At 30.6% G+C, this 25,761-nt stretch overlaps 1 protein-coding gene across 1 annotated transcript; it reads right to left on the bottom strand.

Moving 5' to 3' along the window:
* Positions 1-120: 120 nt before the first annotated feature.
* LOC143072659 (ubiquitin carboxyl-terminal hydrolase 3-like) lies at positions 121-25,452 on the bottom strand. Its single transcript, XM_076247708.1, has 16 exons — positions 25,086-25,452; positions 23,581-23,641; positions 22,852-22,938; positions 22,211-22,297; positions 21,895-21,948; positions 21,133-21,274; positions 20,929-21,014; positions 20,303-20,410; positions 19,574-19,687; positions 18,414-18,634; positions 17,123-17,203; positions 16,536-16,654; positions 5,552-5,671; positions 5,159-5,235; positions 4,610-4,650; positions 121-3,377 (listed from the first exon to the last, which is right to left on the bottom strand). The coding sequence occupies exons 1-16, from the start codon at positions 25,168-25,170 to the stop codon at positions 3,238-3,240; spliced, it is 1,623 nt and encodes a 540-aa protein (XP_076103823.1). The 5' UTR covers positions 25,171-25,452; the 3' UTR covers positions 121-3,237.
* Between the last annotated feature and the right edge of the window lie 309 nt (positions 25,453-25,761).

The following is a 25,761-nucleotide window of genomic DNA, read 5'->3' as shown; positions in this document are numbered from 1 at the left end:
TATGGTCTGAATCAAGATTTTTAAATCCTGTCATTTATTCACATCTTGGATTTGGTTTCAGATTTGTAACTAGTAAAACAACTAATGGACTATAACTAAGAAAGAAAAGATAAAAGTAAAGACTGGCAGTTAGTGATTTTATTGACAAAAACATGGCCACATAACCTCTTCATTTGTACATTATTCTCTACAACAGAACAATGATTACAGCTACAGTCATACAGTGACCAGCACATTGTGGTTATGGCATTCTCTCATCAACTACATGCATGCAGGAACTAGCAACCAAATGAAAAATGAACACCACTTCTGCAAATTTTTCTAGTTAATGAAAATAAAAAATTATTAAGACTACTACTGCAAATTTTTTGAAATGTTCAGGTTATGAAGTAAATCTTTACATTTCAACATTTAAAAATAAATGTACTTCATCATTAAAGAATTCCATATCTAAGTTAGTTCCAATTTTAGAAAATATTCATTGTGCTGTATTGCATATCTAATGATGTAAAATAAATTCTAACATACATTTAATACTGAACTGGTTTAATTACATCAATACAGATATTTCCTCTTTTTTTTTGTTTGTCAAATGAGTCTAATAATACAAAACTATACACCTTATCGCTATTCCCTCTTTGAACTTTTGACATCGTACAACAATCACTTTTCACTTAAGGTCTCAAATAGTTTCTAGTATGACCTTAAAATTTAGGGGAACTTTTGTGGTGTCCAGTAATGGCCGACAAATAGCAATAAGGTGTATACACAGAACCAACGACTAAAATTTGCAGAGCTGAAAGACCCTTTCCATTAGAAATTCAAAGCATACTTAACATAGATGATTAATGCTTGCTTTGAAAGCCAATGAAACAAACAATGGAAAAAATGTACATTTATCAAATACATTCATATTTACAAGAAAAATACTTCCAAACTTTTATCACACTCAAAAATCACATATTAACAGGTTGTCAAAAAAAAATTCCTTAAATTTTAAGTACTTCTATTATAAACATTTTGCAGAGATAATTCTGCTTTACTTTAACAAAAAATTTACAAGTTGATATTAAAGACATAAAAATTCAATCTACATCATATTTTTATTTAAAATAAATGTATGTTAACACAGTAACACAACTAATTTGAGTGAAAACTTTCCTGTGTAACTAAATAAAGACTAAAAATATGTTTTTTACAAAATCAAACATTTTCGTGTTCTTTACTTTCTAGGTTTTTTAATCCATCATTTAAAGTGTTTCATATGAAAATGATAAAAACAAAACATCTTCTAGTTCCATGTTTTTTTCTGATTCTAAAATAAAGGTCAAATCTGATGATTCTTCTATTTCTTTTCTTTTTCTGTTTTTATTTTGAATGATTTTCGAACTTACATGTAGATTATGAAGAAAACAATAAGCTGTCATTTTTTAAATATCTACATTTGACACGCAAGCACAACAAAATTTCAGACTATTTTTTTCCTTTTTTCCTTAGAAGTTAGATCAACATTAAGTAAAATGAACTGTTTACAAAATTCAACAAGTTTTATATGACAAACCACTGAGGAATTTAAAATTGGCACACTTCTGTTTCTACTTCCACACTCTATATATCACTGATATTAGTTTTTTAATGTCTAAAAAAAATTCTTAATAAAAGTCTTTTACCAAATAAATCTAGAAAAGTTCAAGATAGGGAAAATATAATATATCCATCATCCATGTATTTGACATAATATTGAACAGGACATGCTTTGCCCTCAAGTTTTTTTTTCTTGTAACAACTTAAATATTTAAACCACTTTATGTTTTGCAATGTTTCATGCACATCTCACAGTATCAAAATGGTGGTTTTATCATTCAATTGATTAATTATGGTTAGAGGTAAAAGGTCTTTTTTTATCTGATATCGTCATAACTATCACTTGGTTGCAGGACAAATTTTGAAAATTATATAAATATTGCAGAAGTTTAATTGTACACCGGTATTCATCTAATGACTTGCAGGATCAAATGTATCATCTATCATGTTTACACAAGTGACTTCTTAAACTAAATATTTGAACAGAATACTTGAAGCTTTTATCATGTACCCACTCAATGATTGCAGTGGCAGAAGGTGAAATTTTCAGTTTTCAAAAAACTTGAAGAAAACTATTTAAACAGGATGTTTATCACTAAGCCTACCCATCAAGGTGGTATATCTTTTTTTTAAAAAGTGTTTATACTTTCAAATAAATCATCTTGGCATTTTCAATATAAAGGACAGTAGAAACACACAACTCCAATCAAAGAATTTGACATACATCTGACCAGATGACTTCAAATGTTTTTTTGCAGTTTACCCCCGAGATTTTATAAGGATTTGTTTATAAAGTTTTTACTCTTGTTTTGTGCAAGTTAAGAGTGATAGAAATGTTTTTCCATTAGCATTACATAAAATCAAATAAATAATACCTTGGTGGTTTTCTTTTGACTTCCTTATACTACATGCCTTTACTTAGAGACAGGAAAAAGCACTTGCAAGCTTGCAATAAATTAAATTAAATATTATAAACCATAATTACAAGACATCCTGTCAAACTACAAAACTGTAAATTCAGAAATTATTGCGAGCATTTATTATGTGATTTTGTCATTTTAGACTAAAAGCCGATTTTAATTTTTGTGATATTCATGATATTGAGAAAAATCCTGTTTTATTTATATTCATATTAAAACTTCAAAGTGCTAGTTTAAATTGCAATGATGACCCTGTTGCATTTTTTGCAATAATAAAAACATTGCAATAATTTCTGAATTGATAGTAGTTGAAACTTAATTTATGGCATGGACACTACAATTTTTTTAATGTCAGTCTAACAAAGAAACAAAAATAGGTACATCTTATAAAATGCCCATTGAAAAGACTAAAGAATTAATCAGTCTGACATTGATGACAAATATAGTAGAAGATTGTACGACTAGTATTTTTTTTGTTTTTGTTCATAAATTATTTGTATCCACATTACAATAAATTTGTTTACAATGAAGGTTAAATCAATTCTATCATTACATGTGTATGACAAATTCATTCAAGTAATGTTTACATTTATTCACTGCAATTTCAGTGTTGACTCCATTATCTTTTTCTCTCTCTTACAATCAATGACAATGACATTTCTCCTGGAGAACACAACCCAACACCTTGGACTTTCTACTCAATCATACACGTTTTACAACAAGGTCACAAGGTTCATCTGTGTGAGGTTCCATTGAAGTAATCAGGAATTTTAAACTCTCGTCGTATATAAAACAGGATGTAAGCTTTACATCGGGCTACTGTCTGTTCTTCACACATTGTTACTGTACTGTCATTGAAATTAAACCACTGACCTAAAAAATATAAATGGTGATAAATTTTACTATTAAAGAAAATTAATATCTTGTACTTTTATGATTTTGAAACATTATGTATGTATGTGCCTGTCCCAAGTCAGGAGCCTGTAATTCAGTGGTTGTCGTTTGTTTATCATTCATTCTTAAAAAAAAAATAAGGCTGTTAGCTTTCTCGTTTTACATTGTTTTACATTGTCATTTCTGGGCCTTTTAAAGCTGACCATGTGGTATGGGCTTTGCTCAATGTTGAAGGCCGTACCGTACGATGACCTATAGTTGTTAATTTCTGTGTCATTTTGGTCTCTTATGTAGAGTTGTCTCATTGGCAATCATACCACATCTTCTTTTTTATATTAAAAAAATCTTATCTTTCTACACTTGTATATGAACTTGTGTCATTTTAGTGTTGTTATCAGAGAACATGATAGATTGTCAACTGTATATCATTATCCAAGCCACTTGTGTTCTTTTTCAAAAAATCTTGTCATTTATCTTTGTTTTTTGCACTCTTTTTGAAAAATAGTTATTTTATTATGGTATTCATTATAATAAAGACTTGTAATCATTTTCCATACTATGAATAGGAAAACTGAAATTCTTTTGAATAATGTTATTATCCTCTTTAAAGTCATATGAAACGAGTGAGTGGTGAAAAATAATGTTTTTCCAATTCTTGAACCAATGCATGTATATATCACAAACTAAGTCCTCTGTGCACGATTTTATCATTATTTACGCAAATATATCGTATAATCGTCAATTTTTTTTCTCTCTGTCTGTTATGATTTAACAAATATGGCTGCTCATTAAATGCCGTGTTTTGAAGCCGAAGTTTACCGATTGTCACCTTATAGTAAATAAATAACAAAAAGCATGGGTATTGAGCACGTGCTTAACATGTACAATCAGATAATTGTTTATTTTAATGACAGATTCATGCGTATTGCGATCACCGGATTTTTACGAGGAGGGTTACGCTCAGGTCACTATGCATACGGAAAATATGTCGGCGAATTGCTTCCTGGAAGCAAGCAATTAAAAATAAGTGAACTTCTTCTAAATGTGGACAAATTAAAGAATTTTCCTCAGAAAAAAGTATATGTACAAAAGTTTTATAATGAAAACTATCCATTTAGTTATAAAAAACAGATGCATATTTTTTTTTAATTTGAGGTTTCATATGACTTTAAGAATTATTTGAAAGATAGTTTTAAGAATTCAATATTTACCATCATGCTGTGCATATGCTGTATAGTGACCAGATCCAGCCCTAAAATAAAATAATGACAAATGAACGCTACCTAAATCCATTGGTTTTTGCAATTGTGTATCCTATAAATTCCAATTGTTACCCTTCCCTCCCCTTGATCATATTTGAAACAAATCAAGGCTGCATTTATAGCAAGATATGAGTAATAGAAAATGCTATCAGAATATCTTTTGACATTAGTCCAGTAAATTTGGTATTTGTCCAATTTAGTAGGGGGTATTGCTGGAACATATATTTGATGTCGGTCAACCTACAAATTTCCTACAGAAAACATGTTAATCATGATTTGTACTTGAGCGAATTCTCAGAACAGAATTTTGTGTTTTTGTATCTACAAAACAGGTGCTTACACTAGATGGATTGGTCTTTGGAAGAAAATTGAATTTTCCATCTTCTTTGTGGCCTTATATGGGGTCAACACATAAAACAGTGGGTTGTCAGAAAGAAAAGTGAATTTTTATATTAATTTTGTGATCTAATAAGGTATCAACATTCTACTTTAACGTACCCAGAACCATGATGAACAATTGCTGCTGCTAAATCATACTCATTGGCTGCTCCCTTACCACTTCCTCGCGTCTCATGCTGAAATGAAGAAAAAATAAACATTAAAAAAAATGTATTAAATAAAATAGTATTGCTTAATTCATACTTATACAAGATACAGACAGTTACACAAACATTAGTAAAAATAAAAGAAATGTAAAGGCTTAATTTTATCTTCAACAATAACAAAATGTCTACCATATACCATTTGTGAGCTTTATATCGAGTCCAGATAAGTGAATACATTCTTTAACAGAGACAAAAACCTGCCATAAACTGGAAAACTTTTTCCCCCGCACAATTATAATGTCTAACAAAATAAATCCAAATAGTTTAATGTGATTCCAATACTTACTAGATTGTTTAATACATATTTGTTCATGTTTAAATCTTTCAGCGGGAACTCCACAAATGTATCCAGTTTCACCCTGAAATAGGACTGCCATCGGAATCTTTTGATATGGAGACACAATACCTGAAATGAAAAATTGTATAATAAAGTAAAACGATCAACACAACTTATAACACAAATTTTCTATGTGCTTGTCTGCAGATTTTGGCAAAACCAAGAAATCAAATATCCAAGACTACAATTTTTTCCTCAATCCTTGAAATGTTGAATTCACGAAAAAATAAAATAAAACCAGATTATCATTTTATGAGACAAAAGGTTAGCTGTTATTTAACATATTTATGATATATCAAATATGCCAAATGAGCTTAATATATTTGAAATTGATCTTGTTGACAAATGCAGTTTATGTCAGGCTTTAATCTAAAGGTAAAAGAGATCTCAGTCCTATCATTTGATATCACAGTTATATCAGATGAGTAAGGATGTCGGCTGATTATATTCATCATTGATCTCTTTACCCAATGTCATTCCATGTGTTCATGGTGTTACAACATGATAAACCTCTGCTTCCCCAAAATTAATAGCAATGCTAGCGCTGGTATGCTATTAGAATTACTTCATAATAATGGAATATTATTGATAACTTCAAAAGTCAAGTGTTACAGATTATAAGTCAAGAAAGTATATCCAAACAATAATTTTAGTGCAGTTTTAACAAGGTTACACTTTGCTTAAAATAGACAATCTTTTTGTCATGTTCATGCAAAATGATAACAGATCTCAGTCCTATCAATAAGTATCATTGTTTTTCAGATGATTAAATATGTCTGCAGTTTGATTTCATCATAGATCTGTTTGTTTACCTACTGACAGTGACAGTTTTCATGGATTTCAACAAAGGGTCCATTAATCTATTTTTTAGGCAGTCTCTAACAGCCCAGTCAATAAAATTTAATACTGGCATGTAAAAAAAATTCTACAAGCCAATATAATCTATACAAAAATATCCAAAAATAAGTGCCAGGGCATATACCTATTAATCTAAGTTTATTCTGACGATTGCTTAAGAGTCAAATCAGAACTGAACTGATGCAGTGTAAAACAATCACCAATCCAGCTGAACTGAACTAAATGGGGAGTGTTAATATCATATAAACATATTTCAACTACAGGTATGAATAACAATTTCACACTGCAGTGATATATCCTGTGATCAAAACAGAAAATACATTTAGGAAAATGTAATTAGTGTAAAAATAAGGACACTCCAGTATTTAATTGTAAAGCTTCACAAGGGATTGGGACTTATATTCCATGTGTAGATCATGAAAAAAATATCCTACATCAAGTAGAATATTGAACAGATCTCAGTCCTATCATTTGATATCACAGTTTATCAGATGAGTAAGGATGTCGGCTGATTGATTCATCACTGATCTGTTTAATTCAAGAAAGCATCACTTATATCCCAACTAATCATTCAATTTTGATTGGTTACCTTGAAAGGGTATTGGTCCATATACTCTGATCAAAACAGAAGATACATATATAGGAACTGAAATTCCTGTAAAAATCCAGAAAGTCAAATATAATATAATTGTTCGGCTTCACAAGGGATATGGACTTATATTCCCTGTGAAGATCACGAAAAAAATTTCAAATATCAAGTAGAATATCGAACAGATCTCAGTCCTATCATTTGATATCACAGTTTATCAGATGAGTAAGGATGTCGGCTGATTATATTCATCACTGATCTGTTTACTCCTAGATGACATCACTTATTATTTCCATCTGTTGATTATCTCAATATAAAATATTAAGTACAAGGTACATGATGGTCACAAAGTACATGAAGGTCCCTGAAATTCAATTGACACTGAGGAACAGCTGTGATTTGGACCAAACTAAAAACAGACACATCACAGCAAAACAAATTGAAACATGATTTCTGACATGAACATTAAGCTGTTTTCCTTGGGTTTTTTTTAAACATTAGACATTATTTGTCTTTGAAATAATCAAATGGAATAATATAACACAAAACAGATCTCAGTCCTATCATTTAATATCACAGTTAATCAGACAAAAAAGATGTCGGTAGATTATTTCATCACTGATCTGTTTTCTTTCTTTTACTGTTTTTTTACTTTACAATCTTCCTAATGAAATTATTTCATTTGATAATATTTTTTGTTTATACCTATCATTCATGCAGGACTTATTTTTGACACAGAAGAACCATATCAACTATAAGCAGTGGCGGATCCAGAAATTTTCATAAGTGGGGGCCCACTGACTGACCTAAGAGGGGGCCCGCTCCAGTCACGCTTCAGTGATTCCCTATATAAGCAACCAAATTTTTTCCCAAAAAGGGGGGGCCCGGGCCCCCTGGGCCCCCCCCCTAAATCCGCCTCTGATAAGTCCTCTGAATTGTGCAAGTTTATATTAACTTTATAATATCTCAGAATGAAGATGAAATGACGACTCATCAGTAACTAATGCCAGATCTCAGTCCTATCAATAAGTATCATTGTTTTTCAGATGATTAAATGTGTCTGCAATTTGATTTCATCATAGATCTAGCAGAGTTACATGTGACAATCTTTCATCAGGTTTATAATGTTCCATGATTTATCATAAGCTTTCATAGAATGACATGGTTGTTCAATGTTTGGAAGATAAAAAAAGTTCTGAATTAAACTTTGTTGGTGTTGCTATCCTTACATCAAGCTGTTGTTGCTGTTTTTCTATATCAGAAATTCAGCATTTAATTGATGACATGGAATGAATCAGGATTTAAACAGATCTCAGTCCTATCATTTAATATCACAGTTAATCAGACAAAAAAGATGTCGGCAGATTGATTCATCACTGATCAGTTTACTTTCTTTTTACTGTACACATGCATTTCACTCAATATTTTTTTTGAAGAGAGATTTTGGTACCTTTTTTTCAATACTCCAACTTACTTTTATTTCTTTTTCTACATGTCATTACAGGATTTTGTGCAATAAATATTGCTAATATTGATCAATGAACTAAAATGCACAAAAATAATTGTAATTACAGAAAATGCTCCATACAAATGTGTAATTACAAAGTTTCTAGTTTCTGCACACCTACAAACGTGTAATTACAAAGTTTTTAGCTTCTGCACACCTATCACAGCACAATTTTCCAATAATAAAAACAATGGAAAAATTTAAGAATTTACAGTATTCTATCAGACTGAAGATTAAATGACTATCCATCAATAACTAATGCCAGATCTCAGTCCTATCAATAAGTATCATTGTTTTTCAGATGATTAAATATGTCTGCAGTTTGATTTCATCATAGATCCAGCAACATTTCTCAGTGATAAAAAGAAAAAAAAAACACAATTTAAGATATATAAATTAAAACAGTTTTGATTTTAGATTTGTTACAAGAGATAAATATTCTTCATCTACCTTATTTAAACTCCATTTATAAATTATAAAATGTGTATCATACACAGAAAAATAAGACAAGGTCAATCAGGCAAGACCGATAGTGTGCCTGGACCTGAAATGCACTGTGCAGCTTTAAAGTACAGCCATTACTATTAACATATTTAGTAAAATGATCAAAAGTAAGAATTTAGTGTGTCAAAGGTACAACCAATCAAAGTGCTTCAGTATGAAAATTTAAAGGCAGTTGCAAACATATGACACAAATAGGGTACCCTTATAAACTCAATGACAAAATTGACCAAGTTCCACCAAAATTAAACCTGAGAATCATTTCAAAGCTGTCCAAATTAGAGGTGCACATCGACAATGTTAATGTTTCGTCAAACTTATATTTATCTTCAAGTCAAGACTTGTTTTGTCTATGATTGGTATCAATCATATAATTTATTTACAATATGCTTCATTTAAAAACATGAACTTCAGTGTAATTGCGATCAAAACACAAGACATGTTCATGCAATTTTTTAAATATCAGACTGCATAAGTTTTAAATTATTGTTATTACTTTTTAAGATAATTAGATGGAATGAAATAAAACAGATCTCAGTCCTATCATTTAAAATCACAGTTAATCAGACAAAAAAAGATGTCGGCAGATTATTTCATCACTGATCTGTTTAATTTCTTTTTTCAAATGTATTCCACAACTTTTTTCAAATGTATTCCACAACTTTTTTCAACAGATTTCTTTTTTTCTTTATAATACTATTATTTTTCTTTTTTAAACTTTTCTACATGTCAGTAGCTGTACTAGATTTTTGATAAAATTATCTTTAGGTTCTACTTAAACTAAGATGTGCAACTTTAATATATAAACATATACTGTTCATCAGAAATTTAAGAGTGCATTTTCTTTTTAGCAATGTACAAATATGCAAAGGAAATTATTGTGATTTCACAAAATAATGCTTAAAAGTTAAAAATAAAAATATATTTTTTTTTGTTGTTACATTGCCATAATTGACTATTGCCAGATCTCAGTCCTATCAATAAGTATCATTGTTGTTCAGATGATTAAATATGTCTGCAGTTTGATTTCATCATAGATCTAGCAACATTTCTAAATGACAAACTACTAATTTTGATGTTTTCATAAACTTTATTTAAACACTATTAGAGCTAAAGTTAATTCAACATTACCAGTATTGTGTATTGACATGCAGTTTACTGTTTATTTTGGAGAACAGCTTTCAGCACCTTACAGACTAGATAATTCTTAATTGTGGTAATTTAGTCAAGATTTGTTTCCTCTTTGGTTGGTATTGAAAAATTACAACAGAAGTACAGGGTTAATGTAATTGCTTCATTCAGCTGTTAGCAATGGGTTTTTTTTTTATATATCAGACAATCTGTACTTTCAAGATGTGAAATGGAATGAATTATGAATAATAATTTAATTATTATTAAACAGATCTCAGTCCTATCATTTAATATCACAGTCAATCAGACAAAAAAAGATGTCGGCTGTTTGATTCATCACTGATCTGTTTACATTTTTCTGTATATTCCCCCTTTACATGAATTTTCTGTAAGATATTTTGGTTTCCTTAACCCTTTCCTCAATAATGACGCTTTTTGACGCCACCCCCTTTACTCCATAATGACGCCTTTTGACGCCTGTGTAGTGCTTCAGTTGAAACATCTTACCAAGGAAAAATCTTTATCAGAACTTATAAAATTTGTATCTAATATAAAAATGATATTCAAGAGAATATTTGACTGGAATTTCATTGATGAAATATTCCTTTTTGCAATGCATTGATACTTTAAACCTGATGATTTTTTTTAATTGAAAAAATCCTATGCGAATCAGGTATGTGTAAAAAAAATGTCAATGGAGGAAAGGGTTAAATATAATACTACTATATTATTTTGTTAAACATGTCATTCATGCAAGACTAAACAATGAGCATAAAACAATTCAATCATTTTTATTTTTAAATCTGTATAGAAGTTTTAAAACCATTTGATTTAATAATAAGTTAATAGAATACAAGCAAATATGTCCTATTCCTCACTAATTGCCTAGAAAGAGACAAATTGCCATACATTATTTATTCAACAGAACAAAGAACACAATAACAACGGAAGCAGACATTTATGAATTTGTAAAATAGATCTCAGTCCTATCATTTAAAATCACAGTTAATCAGACAAAAAAGATGTCGGCTGATTATTTCATCATAGATCTGTTTACTTTTAGTACTGTATTTCACTTTAACATCATCCTAATTCGAGATTATTTCATTTGAGATCATTTCTTTTTTGTTTATATTTTATAAACGTCATTCATGCAGGACTTATTTTTTACACAGAAGAACAATATCAAAGTTCTTCTTAACCAAAACTAAGTCCGCAGAGTTGTGTAAGTTTATAATAACTTTATAACGTGTCAGAATAAAGAATATATGACGACCCATCAATAACTAATGCCAGATCTCAGTCCTATCAATAAGTATCATTGTTTTTCAGATGATTAAATATGTCTGCAGTTTGATTTCATCATAGATCTAGCAGAGTTACATGTGACAATCTTTCATCAAGTTGATAAGTGTTCCATGAATTACTGTGGATTCATAATGATTCATCTATTTTTGTGGGAACCTATTTTCATGGATTGAGGGAAACTTGCATATTTGTGGATATTTAAATTTGTTGTTATGGAAAAGTTTGCATATGTTTGTCAGGGTATTTGTATTTTGTTGAACAGTAAAATTCCTGGTTCCCCTGTTCCCATAAAATCCATGAAAAAAAATTTCCAACAAAGATTAATGAATACACAGTATCAAAGGCTTTCATTGGTTGATGGTTGGTAGACAAAACATTTCAGAAAACAAACTACCTAGACCAAAAACTTTAACCTGAAGTGGGACAGACGGACAGACGAACGAACAAACGCACAGACCAGAAAACATAATGCCCATAAATGGGGCATAACAACTTTGATGGTGTTGTAATCCTAACATAAAGCTGTTGCCAATGTGTTTTTTTCCATATTAGAAATTTCAAGTTAATATCAAATTTATAAAATTTAATGTGTCAGAATGAAGACTAAATGGCGACCCATCAATAACTAATGCCAGATCTCAGTCCTATCAATAAGTATCATTGTTAATCAGATGATTAAATATGTCTGCAGTTTGATTTCATCATAGATCAAGCAGAGTTGCATGTGACAATCTTTCATCAAGTTTATATTGTTCCATGAACTATCAAAGGATTTCATAGTCCAACATAATGATGTGCGAAAGACAAAAGAAATCTGAAATTAATAGTGTGTAGGCAAAGGTTTTATCTTTGTTTAGCTTGCTTGCTAGCTGAACTGTGAAGTTGTTATTAGGTTAGGTAAACTATCCTCCTTTACGAGTTGACTACCCCAACAGATAACCTATCTATCTGTCTGAAGGACAAAGCTATGTTGAAATAAGGATGGTATACCTTACCTAATAATTACTTCACGGTTCAGCTAGCAAGCAAGCTAACTAAAGATATTACCTTTGTCTCCACCCTCAATGCAATCGGCTATAATAGGTGTTGCATTTCTTACATCAGCTGATATAAATATGTTTTTTTTTTATATCAGACATTCAGCACTAAGTTGATGAAATGGAAGAAACATGATTTAAACAGATCTCAGTCCTATCATTTAATATCACAGTTAATCAGACAAAAAAGATGTCGGCAGATTGATTCATCACTGATCTGTTTACTTTTATTAACTGAACTTCACTTAAAAACAATTTTCCTCATAAGAAGTTAAGATGCTGAAGAAAATATGTCCTATTTATGACTAGTTCCCTACACAGGGATGGATTATGCAAACAATCAAAATACATATTGTAGAAGTTGTTGACATAAAACACAAACTAGGCTCCCCCTTCATTATTAAATGGCAAAAATAACTGAGTTCCACACATGACAACCACAAAAAAATAATTAAATGGGTCCAAAATTAGAGACCTCATTTTCAATTTAATTATTATCTCTGTGCAAAGTAAGAATAAAGTTAAATGAAAAATGATAAACCCTAGGTTGAAGCGCTAATTGAATTATGAAGTAAAACAGTTCTCAGTCCTATCATTTAAAATCACAGTTACTCAGACAAAAAAGCTGTCGGCAGATTATTTCATCACAGATCTGTTTACTTTCTTTTATACAAATATTCACAATTATCTTAATAAGTAATTCTTTTCTTTAATTCTACCTAATTTCTATATGGAAATTTATCAATGTAATGAAACAGGATAAATAGGCCATGTTTACAACCAAATAAGCTTACTTAAGGACAATAAATACTTTGATGATTTAGTCATTCTATCATGTTCAGATACACTCTTTCATAAATTAATGGATATATTCTACATGTGTAATGGCTGGACTATGTAAGCCTTTGATATGTTTACTTAGGGACAATAAATACTTTGATGATTTAGTCATTCTATCATGTTCAGATACATTCTTTCATAAATTAATGGATATATTCTACATGTGTAATGGCTGGACTATGTAAGCCTTTGATATGTTTACTTAGGGACAATAAATACTTTGATGATTTAGTCATTCTATCATGTTCAGATACATTCTTTCATAAATTAATGGATATATTCTACATGTGTACTGAGCTTAACCCTTTCTGAACTGTATTTACTATCTTTTTAAAAGTCAATATAAACATGCAAAAGTTTATAAATGTAGCATTCTATCAGAATGAAGAATTCAATAACTAATGCCAGATCTCAGTCCTATCAATAAGTATCATTGTTTTTCAGATGATTAAATATGTCTGCAGTTTGATTTCATCATAGATCCAGCAACATTTCTCAGTGTTAAAAGGCTCTGTATTTCAAATATTAATATGAATTTGGTACTTAATTTGATATTATAGTAACATTTCTATCATCACTTTCCATTAAACACCATTTAAACAAATTATAAAATGTACCAGAAAGAGACAGCAAGCAAGATTAAACATAACAACAGCAATATTGTGCCTGAACTGGCATTGCACTATGTTATTTTCCCTAGAACCATGTATATATTGAAAAATTCTCAAATTACTTGTCACAGATGCAACCAGATTACATATGGTAGAAGACAAAATCAAGGTACTCTCCTTGACATTCAATGATAAAAATAACCTGAGTTCTACACATGGGAAAGTCGAGAAATAATTAAATTCAGTACAAAAGGGAGGTTAATATTTTCAATATGATTGCAATTCTGCAACCACAGAGAAAACATATACAAGAAGATGTAGTTTTAGTGTTAAGTATTATTTTAATCTTCCATAAAAAGTTTATATTGTTCAGTTATCAAAGTCTTTACCAGGTATTTATTATTAGACATGTTTGGTCAATGTTTGGTAAAAAAAAAAATTCCTGACCTGAACTTGAAGTGTTGTTGTACTTCTAACATTGTTATGTTAGACAATCTGTACTTACATGATTAGAAATGGAATGAATCAAGAATAATGAAATAAAACAGATCTCAGTCCTATCATTTAATATCACAGTTTATCAGACAAAAAAAGATGTCGGCAGATTGATTCATCACTGATCTGTTATTTTTCTTCTACTGTATTTTACTTAAACTAGTTATTTTTAAAATCAAAGTTTTCTTAATAAAAGGGTTATCACATTAAGACCTTTAAATAATTCTGTTATTGTCTTTTTTTTTCTAATTGTGTATTCCATTCATTAATTGTTCAGATGTTCTCGACTCAAACATTTTTGTTTTGTCAAGGAGAAGTAGAGAAAGGGGGAAAGCTACTTAATAAAATGCAAGTTTGCCTCTTCGGAAGTCAGTTAGTTACCCAACAATAGGTTGATAACTCCCGAGAAACCAGAAGCATTACATTGGCGTTTCCTAAATACTGGACCAGGACGGAAAAGTAATGATATAAATCCGCGTTTTACAAAATTGAACGTCGATGATTGGGAATCCGTAACTATTCGACTTTGACCGTAATAGCGTAGTTTTTTTCGCAAAATCAGAAAAACTACGGAAAAATCGTAATGGTTGGCATCTATGTATAGATTAACACCAAAGAAAATTTTACAGTGGTATTGAAGCTTAGTCAACAGTTCTCGACACACGAGAAACTTTTCTGAAATAAATCTTCATGTTAATTTCTCAAAACTATGAAATGAACATGGGTACAACATTACCAACACAGAAGTACAATTCTAAAGAAAACAGTAAACAATATTTTCAATTCCCGTTGGGAAAAATATCCAAGGTTAAAGCCTCTATTGAAAAACACACTTAGAAATAAAAAAATTAATTGAAAAGCACAAGCTGATTAGGATTGTTGTTAAATATGGTTGGGATGTCAGGGAGTTAACATGTATATCCACAACCCTCTCACAAAATCTCTTTAGATGCCACAAAATTGAAACAAGCAAAGTGAACAACAGAAGCAATGCAATAATTACATCTTGATAAAAAGGCAATGCTGATCTTTTTCATAGGCTTGTCACATCATATAAAGATAAAACATATGAACGCAAATCCTCTGGTACTCCGATGAAAACATACCCTCGTTCATTATTATGGAGGTTAAAAATTCAGCTGCTGTCCATGTTTATCAAATCAGACAATCTTTGAGATGGTAAATGGAATGAAACAAAGTAAACAGATCTCAGTCCTATCATTTAAAATCACAGTGAATCAGACAAAAAAGATGTCGGCTGATTATTTCATCACTGATCTGATTACTTATATTACTGTGTGTCACAAATAACATTTCTTATTTAATAAAAATAATACTCTTTTAATTTCCTTTGCATAGCAACACTTTATTTTAGTTTAAGGCCTTTACAGAATTCTTTTTTTTTGCCTTTTTCTAATCGTTGTTAAACACTAAATCTAATTCTACAGTTGAATTAATGTATAATCATGAGAGACAGAGAGGAAATATCTCTAGATAATGATGATCAACATATGAAAAGCTGAGCAGTTCCAAGACCTGGTGAGCACTTTTCTCCAGAGAATGCACTTTCCCTACTTTCAACAGAGGTGTATGCAGTGTAATAAAAGACAATACTACTGATGTGATGCAAAAAAATAATAATGCAAAGGCCAGATTCATTATATCTGAATAAAGCGTAGGAAAGTAAATCCTTGAATTTTACAATGGAAAAGATTATTAGCTGTTGTTCATGTCATTTTAGATCAGAAAAGCTACACTTCAAGATGTTGAAACGGGATATTTATGAAGTAAAACAGATCTCAGTCCTATCATTTAATATCACAGTTTATCAGACAAAAAAGATGTCGGCAGATTGATTCATCACTGATCTGTTTACTTTCATTTTTCTGCATTCACTTAACTATTTTTCTAAGTGAATCTGTATCTTTCTTTGGTAGTACCTACTTGCTATACATACATGATATAGTTTACTGTTAATCACAAGCTTTACACTAAAAATAGGTAGAAAAAAAACAAACAGCCAACACTGTCTTAACAACTTGTTGAATTTTCTTACATTTGGCAACCTGCGGATCCAGAATTTCTTTGTGGAACGTTGTTTCTTTTTACAATTACTACACATATACAGTTCAGAAGCTTCTAATTCTTCTAACTCAGTGAAACTTGAAAGACAATCTGGAAAAAGAAAACGAATACATGTTTGTTCTTTAACAAATAATGCTACTTTACCAAATCATTTATTCAGGACAATAAACAGTTATTTTACAGATTATGTACAATTCATTAATTTTGTTGACAGAATTTTCAACTTAACTCCCAAATCATTATTGTGAACAGATGTACTTTGAAATCATTATTATATGCCGAGTTCAATAGACATATACTGCTTGATTTAGTCAGAAAGGTGAACCATGACTTCAAAATTTCATTAAAATCACAAATTCCTAGTATCCTCGAAAACACTTTTCCTCAATTCACAAACATTAACAAATTAACAGTATGACTGGTTAAACATTTTTAAATTTTGCTGTTGTCAATGCGTTCGAGTCATATTTTACTAAGAAATTGACAAACTATATTCATAATTCCTGAGGTATAAGGGTTGCAATATATTTGAATAGGTTCTACTATTTTATTGTGTACCTTCTAAACGACATACTGGATCACCTTCTTTATTTTTTGAGGATCTGGTACTAAACTGAGGTGGAATATCAAGTGAAAGATCTGTAAAAAAAAAACCAACAATAAGCTAAATGTGGTTATATAAATCATGTATGTTAATGGTTTGTCATTAAAACATGTATGAGGTATCCAATCCAGGTACTTTCAAGGGCTACTCCAGGAAAAAAATGTATGGGGGTTGGAAGGCAGTTTTTGTCAGCACCCGCCACCCAGACTATTGTAATTTAGAATTATAGTGCATTATAGTGTGAAAAGTTGCTCTGATACCCATCACCCATGTATTATTAATATAATGGTACTTTTTACCCACATCTCCATTTGATAACTTCTATGAACTATTCCTATTTCAATGTTTATGCATGTAATCTAGGTGCAGTGTTCTAGGATTCCCATTACCCGTTACCCGGGGTAAGTGGATTAGGACAACGGGTAAGTCATTTTTTAGCCTTTGTCACCCGGTGGTAAGTCAATTTTCAAGTTCGGGGAAGCCGAAAAACTCTTGAAATTTCCCGGTCCTCTTCAATTTTCCCATATCTGCTTTTTATTTTTATTAAATCACGAGAAAAAACTTTGATAAAAGATCGAAGATTTTGTCGATGTCTATCAGCGCTTTTATTCAAGCACTCGTTTACTAGGTGTAATCAAGCGCAAAAGAGACCACATTCTTCTCCTATCATTCTCAAAGTCGGTCACGGTGTCGGTAAAATCGGAAAATCCGGATTGATAACTGGTGCTTAAATCGGGACATAAACGATTTTTTTTCTTGTCATCGGAGGAAAATAAACTTACAGTTGCATTTATTATAGCTCTTAATAAATGACATAGTAATAACTATAACATATTTGTCAAATTTAGTAAGAAATCGTTTTTTTTAAATTTTGTACAAAATTCAATCGTATCCGAATCCAGCTTTGTTCAGTAAATTACAATATTCAAAGTTATTATGGCGGAAAATTCAAACTGAATCTGTAGATCATGAGTTTGCATAAGTTTGGATTTACTTCAAAAAGGTTAAACGATATAAATCAAGCATCACCCCCACCAAAAAAGCCCAAACTTGACAAAAAGCAGAGAGACAAACTGTATGATGTTGAAAAAAGGACCAGGGGGTATACTTTGCGCCGTCCACATTGGTTGGCGGATTTAACTTTTAGATGTGGGTAAGTAATTTTTTTATTGATCTTACCCGTGGTAAGTCAAGGTGCCAAAAAAATCCTAGAACACTGTAGGTGTCTGTGTCAGCATTACTAACCTAGAAATGGGTCATGTTTCTTAGATTCCATTCGGCATTCCAAACATGTGACTTCATTCTGAAGTAATCCACCAAAAATGGCAGTTACAATTGTACTTTTTCCTTTCGGACCTATAAACGGACTATTATTATTTGGATATGGTAACAATGAAAGAAGTTCTGTGTGCAGTCTATCTAATAAATATCTCATGAATTCATGGGCATCTTGTTGTTGATAACCTCTGAAATGAACAAAGAATAAATGACTAAAATGTACATTAGTTGAAATTGTTCATATATACATACTGATTACTCAACCTGGAACATCAGTAGTATCAAGAAATATCATGTAGGAAAAGTAATTAGAACAAAAATCTGAACGCTTCAGTATAAAATAATTATTTGGTTTCACAGGATATAAATACCTATAATCCCACTCAATAGATCAGGAAAAAATTCTCCCCCTGAATAGATCACGAAAAAGTTATCCTATATCAAATAGAATATTGGACAGATCTCAGTCCTATCATTTGATATCACAGTTTATCAGATGAGTAAGGATGTCGGCTGATTGATTCGTCACTGATCTGTTTAGTCCTACATTATACATAACACCATTTATTAGATTTGCATCATGGTTCAAGAACGGCTTATCATCGTCTAACAATAAAGGGTTCAATTTAAACTGACAGAATTGATAATATATACAGAGATGGCACCAATGATGAAAAAATAGCATGCCTAAGTCCCTTCTGTGTAACATTATCAATAGACTATCAAAATTTACACTATATATCATGATATATGACTATCCTGTAAATAATTAAGGGTTGGTTTTCTTTTCAGAAGGGGGGATTAACAGAAAATTGCATAGTTATTAGTCAGCTTTGTCAAATGTTGTTAAGAAAACATCACAATAAACTTAATTCATTATCTTGGGGGAAAAACAGGCTTCTTCCTGTGAATACCACAACTTCATTACAGTGTATGGTTATAAATGAGGCCCACCTGTGGGTGCAGGATTTCTTGCTGTGTTGACCCATTGTTGGCTGTTACCTGCTCTTTGGTCTGGTTCTTGTCTCATTGACATATTTCCAAATTCCATTCTCAATTTTATTAGTATTTTTGTTCCAATATATAAATACAAATTTATTAATAACTTATATTTTTGGCTAACTTACCTAAACCTAGGAACTACTTTCCAAATAACACAGAAAAGAGATTCAGGTGAAATGGCTCCTTTTGTTCCCTGCCATAATGCTATCAATGTTTTTCTCACTTCCTCTATCAACAATCTACAAAGTAAAAAGTTGAAAATGTAATACTCATTGAACAAAGCCATGGGTCTTATTCCTATAGAAATCATGATAAACAAGCAAAATTACCAAAAAAATACCAATACTGTTTGGAACAATCTGTTTACCAGAATGCTGTGTGAAATGTGTGGCTACAAACTTTATTTTCATTCTATTTATAAATCCAATTCAATTTAACACTTTCCCACTCAACATTGTTTTTTTAGGTCAGCCAAAGTCCACATTACTTAGTCCAATTTTCATTGAATTTAAGATACATTTCCACCAGAGAAGAAATTTCAATATATAATTCTACACTAATAAAGTCAAAACAGACATCATAAACATGCAGTTTAACAAATCTTAATGGTATACTAGCAGTCCTCACACTTAACCACAAGTCGAAAGGCATTGGCTTGTAAAATTCTTCTCTACAAGCAAACAGAATCCAACTAAAATTTTCCAAAAAACGAGCTTCTGGCTTGTGAACTCAAAAATTAAGCATGAAGGCCTGTACAAGAGTTCCTCAATGAAAAATAAAGAGCCAGAACTTTCTATAAATCTTAAAACATCACAAAAACACTATTATCTGTACACCAATTAATATAATCTTACATATCCTCTTCTGTTTTTGAGGCTTTTCTTGTTATGTGTTTCTTTTTTGTTGACTTTTCTTCTAATGATGGCAGCTGCTTGATATACCCACAGAATTGCTGTATGTTACTAAAAATAAGGAGAGAATGCTTTATTAATATTCTATACTAAAAAAATATTTCATACACAGTCAAATCTGATTTTATGTAATTATATAAACCTATTATATAATAAAGTAAGTTCAAAGAAACATTTGTACATATCACATACAGCATGCTGGAAAATATTCTATAAATATATAACTGCTACCAGTATTAATAATTACCATTATACAATGAACATACAATCTTTTTTGTTTCTAAAACCAAGAGTGTAGTTCAAAAATATTACTCGATTCCTAAGCAACAAAGGCTGTTTGTTTGTTTTCATAGATTTACAACATAGATACATTGTAACACATCAATTTTGTTTTTTGCATAAGATTGACAAGTTAGAAATACTCATGATAAACCAAAGAACTGATGTTATTCCTTCTCCCTCATAGTTTGTTTTTAGTCACATATATGCATGGTTATATAATCTGAATAAAAGCTGTACCAAAGCCATTACAAATATATCAACTATTACAAATTATATATAATCTCTACCTTAGTGACTGTAATACTGCATTCATGAAACATGTGTTTCCAAGGTTACGGAGACCAGATGATCTGGGTCGAGATATTCTATCTTCCTGAAATTAGAAAACATAACTTTAAAATTTTCAAGTAGAATTTTTTATAAATTAATACAAGTCATATTTTATTTGTGATTTAATGATTTTTGTTGAGCATAGTTTTTTTTTGCATTACCTTTTTTAATCTTTTTCTTTTTGGATCATTTTCTTGCGTTTCTGTTGAATTTCTTCGCTTACTGATTGGGACATTTTCTTGTGATTCTGTTGAGTTTCTTCTAACTTTTGGTCGTAATGTTAACTGTGTGCGATTCTGTGAACTGCAAAAGATACATCTAAACTTACACATTTTATTTTCTTACATGAAATACCAAACATGTTTACTAATACAAGGGTAACTTGAATCATTATACAACTGAAAATGTGCTGAACAGAGAGCAATATTTCTCAAGGAAAAATTTCTGCATCACATGATTAGTACTTAAAATCTTGGAAGGCAACTTCATCATGTTCATACAAGTCAGTAATATCAAGGTTGAAAATTTTAATAATTCTTATCACTTGAACATCAGTTTTATTTCATGATAGCTATGGAGATAATAAAAGGTTTTTACAACTTTCAAAAAATTGGAGAAAGATGTACACAATAAATAATAAGTATAAGGATGTTTTTAGTAATTGTGATTGGTTCAATTTTTTCAGTTACACATTGTCTACATTATAGACAAATTAAAAGGGGTAAAAGTAAAACCAAATCCTTAGGAATGGAGTTTGAAACAGTAACATTCACATATAAGCTGGCAAATCTGAATTGACTGAAAGGATAATAAAAAGGACCCATTGTAAATGTGCCTCTGTAAAATAAAACAGTGCAGACAGATAATTTGAATCCTCAAAAAGAATCATAGAGTATTTTACTGATCAACTTCTTTTCACTTACCTTTTATTTTCTGAATTTTCATCACAATGTTCATGCTTTGAACATGTGTCAACTCTGAAAAATTAAAACATGCTTAAATTACCAACCCAGTAAAAAAATCTGTTTTATACAAAAGTATCTATAAATCAAACTTTTAACACTTGTTGAGTCTTGTGACTCTGGATGTTACTTCTTGCTTCTTCAACTTTAGTCATAAAATGCACTTAAATAACTGTGAGCATAACTAACAAATTAAAACACTGTTTCCCTTAAAGCATAATGGCTACATTAATTATCATGAAAACTATTAACGGAGACTGATATAGTATAGCATTACCTCATCAACAGCTGAACCACATGTCTCCGCAACTTGTCTAGGTGGCCCTGTTCTGTATCATTTATTACAAATTCATCACAGGCATAACTGAAATATAAAGTAATCTATTAGACACTAAACTGGAGTGTTACAATTCAAACTTTATTAATATACCAACTTATTTTCAGTAGATTAAAATAATGTAGAAAAAGCAACAGGGTGATAATTGCATCATTCATTATTCAGTGAGAAATAAAAAATAATACACATTGCAGTGTATTTAGCATTATTAGTTATACTGCAGTTATGGACAAAGGAAGACAACTCTAATCTTAAATATTACTTCCCACACAAACAATGGCATTGATTTGTAGAAGAACAGATATTTATTGCATGCACAAATTAACATATTAATGTAACTTTCTTAGCCACATAAGTGTTCATAAGCATTCATGCAATCTTTAATTTTTTTTCTTTCTGTTGAATACTGCAGTTCTGTAAATTCTATAGAGTTACTCATGATTTCAATATCATTTTGGAATCAACTAACAGCAAGATAGGCTTCTTAAAAGTGATTGTTTTCTTCTATAGTTTAATGAATATGTTTGTGCTTATCTTTTGTAATTTTGGGCATGACAAGTATAATATTATGATATACTTACCAGAATACAGCAAAGGATTCACAGTCCATACATACTGAATGGTTGGGATTTTCTTCATTGTGTAACTTTCCATGACCATTAACATACCTAAATATATCAAATTGAAATACAATCTTAAATTTAAAGACTCATTTCTGTGGTTTACCATGAAATATCTTTTGACAGAAGGGTGCAGCCAGATAAAATGGATACGATTTAAGCAAATGTGAATAATTTACATGACATGTTTTTAAATTCAAATGACGATTGTAAGGATTGACCAAATCATCTCTTTACTGTTCATTTGTACTTCAGCCATACCACAACTTAGAGGTCATTGTAATTTTCTACTGAATTAGCATATGGTTTTCTATAATTGTAAATCTAAACACATTTACTAAACTCAATTTTACAATAATCATTAAAAATATTTTTCCACCCAAGGAAAAAGTCATATTTCATTTCACCAACATAACCATCAGTCATCTACATCAGTTGTAATATAATTTGGTATGAAACGTTGTTTCTATGGTCTGACATATTGATTTTGAAAGTTTGTTCACAACTGTTGTACAGGTAAAATAACAAATATTTCCAAGTGATACTGTTTTGTACACAAAATTATCAGCAAAAAAATACATCACCTCTAAATAAAAGTTTGATGAGTGATTGAATTTTGCAACAATAATAGGTCCTGAACTGATTTTTTTTTAGGTATTAAAAATATAACTGCATATATTGACTACTCACCGCCCACAGTGTATTTTTCCACAGTTTGTGCAAATCCATGGATTCTTTTCTGTGTTACATACTGCAGCAGAAAAAATATTGATTTTCAATTCTATAATCAAACATGAAATACAAACAAAATTTAAATATTTAAAAAAATAAAGACTTCAATGACACAAATTTATGTAAATACTAGTGCATGTACATGTATAAATATCTACACAATACAACTCAAATATGCTAAGTACCCCCTCCAGAAGTTTTCCATGCATGTTTATTTACCTTCATTTCCATATAATGTATAAATATACAATGTGTATAATTGAAATTATGTTTGAACCCTGTTCCAGAGTTCACGAAAAGTCATGGTACAAGAGATTTTATCACCAATTTTGGCAAAGGACAGACACAATTTTTGATATTTTGTAATAGAAATAGTAGAAGACCAGCAATTTTTCTTCGTGAACCACCAGACATAAAAAAAAAATTAGAACTCTGCTTTTCCCTGCTATCCATGGCTTTTTTGTGATAAATTATTAAAATATGTGTAAAATAATATTGTAGACTAGAGAAAAGTAATGTTATCTTCACTTCCTCAAGTATACCTTCATAGTTTATTCATCTTAATCTTAATGTCAGAGTTGAATGCTTGCATATGTAAATGAGCTGCAATAAAAAATATTTTCAGAAATTAAACAAGGTTTGCCGACATCTAATTTAAGGTGTAGATTTCATGTTCTTTGTCCTTCTGGATTTTACAGTTGACTGATACACTGGTGCATATGTCTGTGTTTACATAGCCACCCATTATAACAAAGTAACTGTCAGAGATGGGGAAAATTTCAAAGATGATAATGGTAACACATTTTAATTTTTCAGACATTGCATTGGTATTAAAGTTTAGACTACTGTGTTGGAAGTTAAGCATGGAGGTTATTTATAATATTGTAATGAAATAATATAATAATACATGTAACAACAGACTTGAACTGTGGTGTACTATAGAAATTTGAACTTGTATGAGAGAAATTGAAACAAATTCATTCTGGTATTCCGATTTTGGATTTATTTGCATGCCACCACTCCTTATTGCTTCACCAATACTTCATTAAGTGATGATCAAAAATTATTATTATAATTTTTTTTGTTAGAATGGCCTTGCTGTGCCTTTTTTTCTTTGAAATGGCCCCTAATCTTTTGAATGGCCATTGTTTTGATTGCTCACAACTATGTATAGTAACGCTATAAATAAATCCTTTGTTGTAAAGCTATACCAAAGATGACGGTCAAAACACACATTTCAATACTTATGCATCGGCTTTTAAATTTCGAGTAACCAAACGATTTTAACTTAATCTGACATTTGGCCATTCAATGACGGCGCGTGACCCAATTTTTCAAGCACATGGTTCTTGAAATTTTCTGAAGATGGAACGATTCATTTACACAATAAAATAATAAATTGCAATTCAATAAATATAATGAGGAAAACTGGATATCTTGCTGGGAAATGACAAATATCTCACCTGCACAAACAAAATGCGTTTTTGTGTCTGCAATTGTAGGTGGCGCTAATATTTTCACGGCTTCTTCGAGGTGCGGACACTCCATAAAATGCAAAATGTAGGTATTTTTTTAATACTGTGCTTGGACAAATAATAAATGCAGTCACTTATGAAATACTGCGTACCACTGTAATGGAACTTAGCTCTAAATGATCAACAGCGATTCCTCAGACTGCGTGTCGTGCATATTCCAGTGCTAAAATTATTCCGCCTTTCATTATGATTTTATAATCATGATTGAACAAGTATCGTTCATGTCAATAAGGAACATAAATAAACGAACTAAATTCATTTACGAAATCGTCTTCATTCTGTGTGACAATCAATGGTAATGTTTTTCAATGCAAAATTGTTGGTAACTATATTTTTAAACGTAGTTATTTGGCTAGATCATGTGATCACTTTTACACAAGTCTTTTAAAAAGTGCGATTATCTCCCTTTGAACTGACTGATTAGGCCATTCAATCGTAACTACTCGGCCATTCTCGCTACGCAGTACAATAGCTTATTTCTTCGTGCAACCAGAAAGGCCGAGTTGTTCCGATTGTAGGCCATTCAAATAAAATATTGACAATAAGTCAGATCTGGTCAATCGGCCATGCATATCGCAAAAAAACCAAGATGCTTCACATATAT

This window comes from Mytilus galloprovincialis, chromosome 4 (assembly GCF_965363235.1).
Source record: "Mytilus galloprovincialis chromosome 4, xbMytGall1.hap1.1, whole genome shotgun sequence".
NCBI classification, from domain to species: domain Eukaryota; kingdom Metazoa; phylum Mollusca; class Bivalvia; order Mytilida; family Mytilidae; genus Mytilus; species Mytilus galloprovincialis.
Note: the sequence above shows the minus strand (reverse complement) of the source record. Positions and strands in the feature narration are given on the sequence as shown.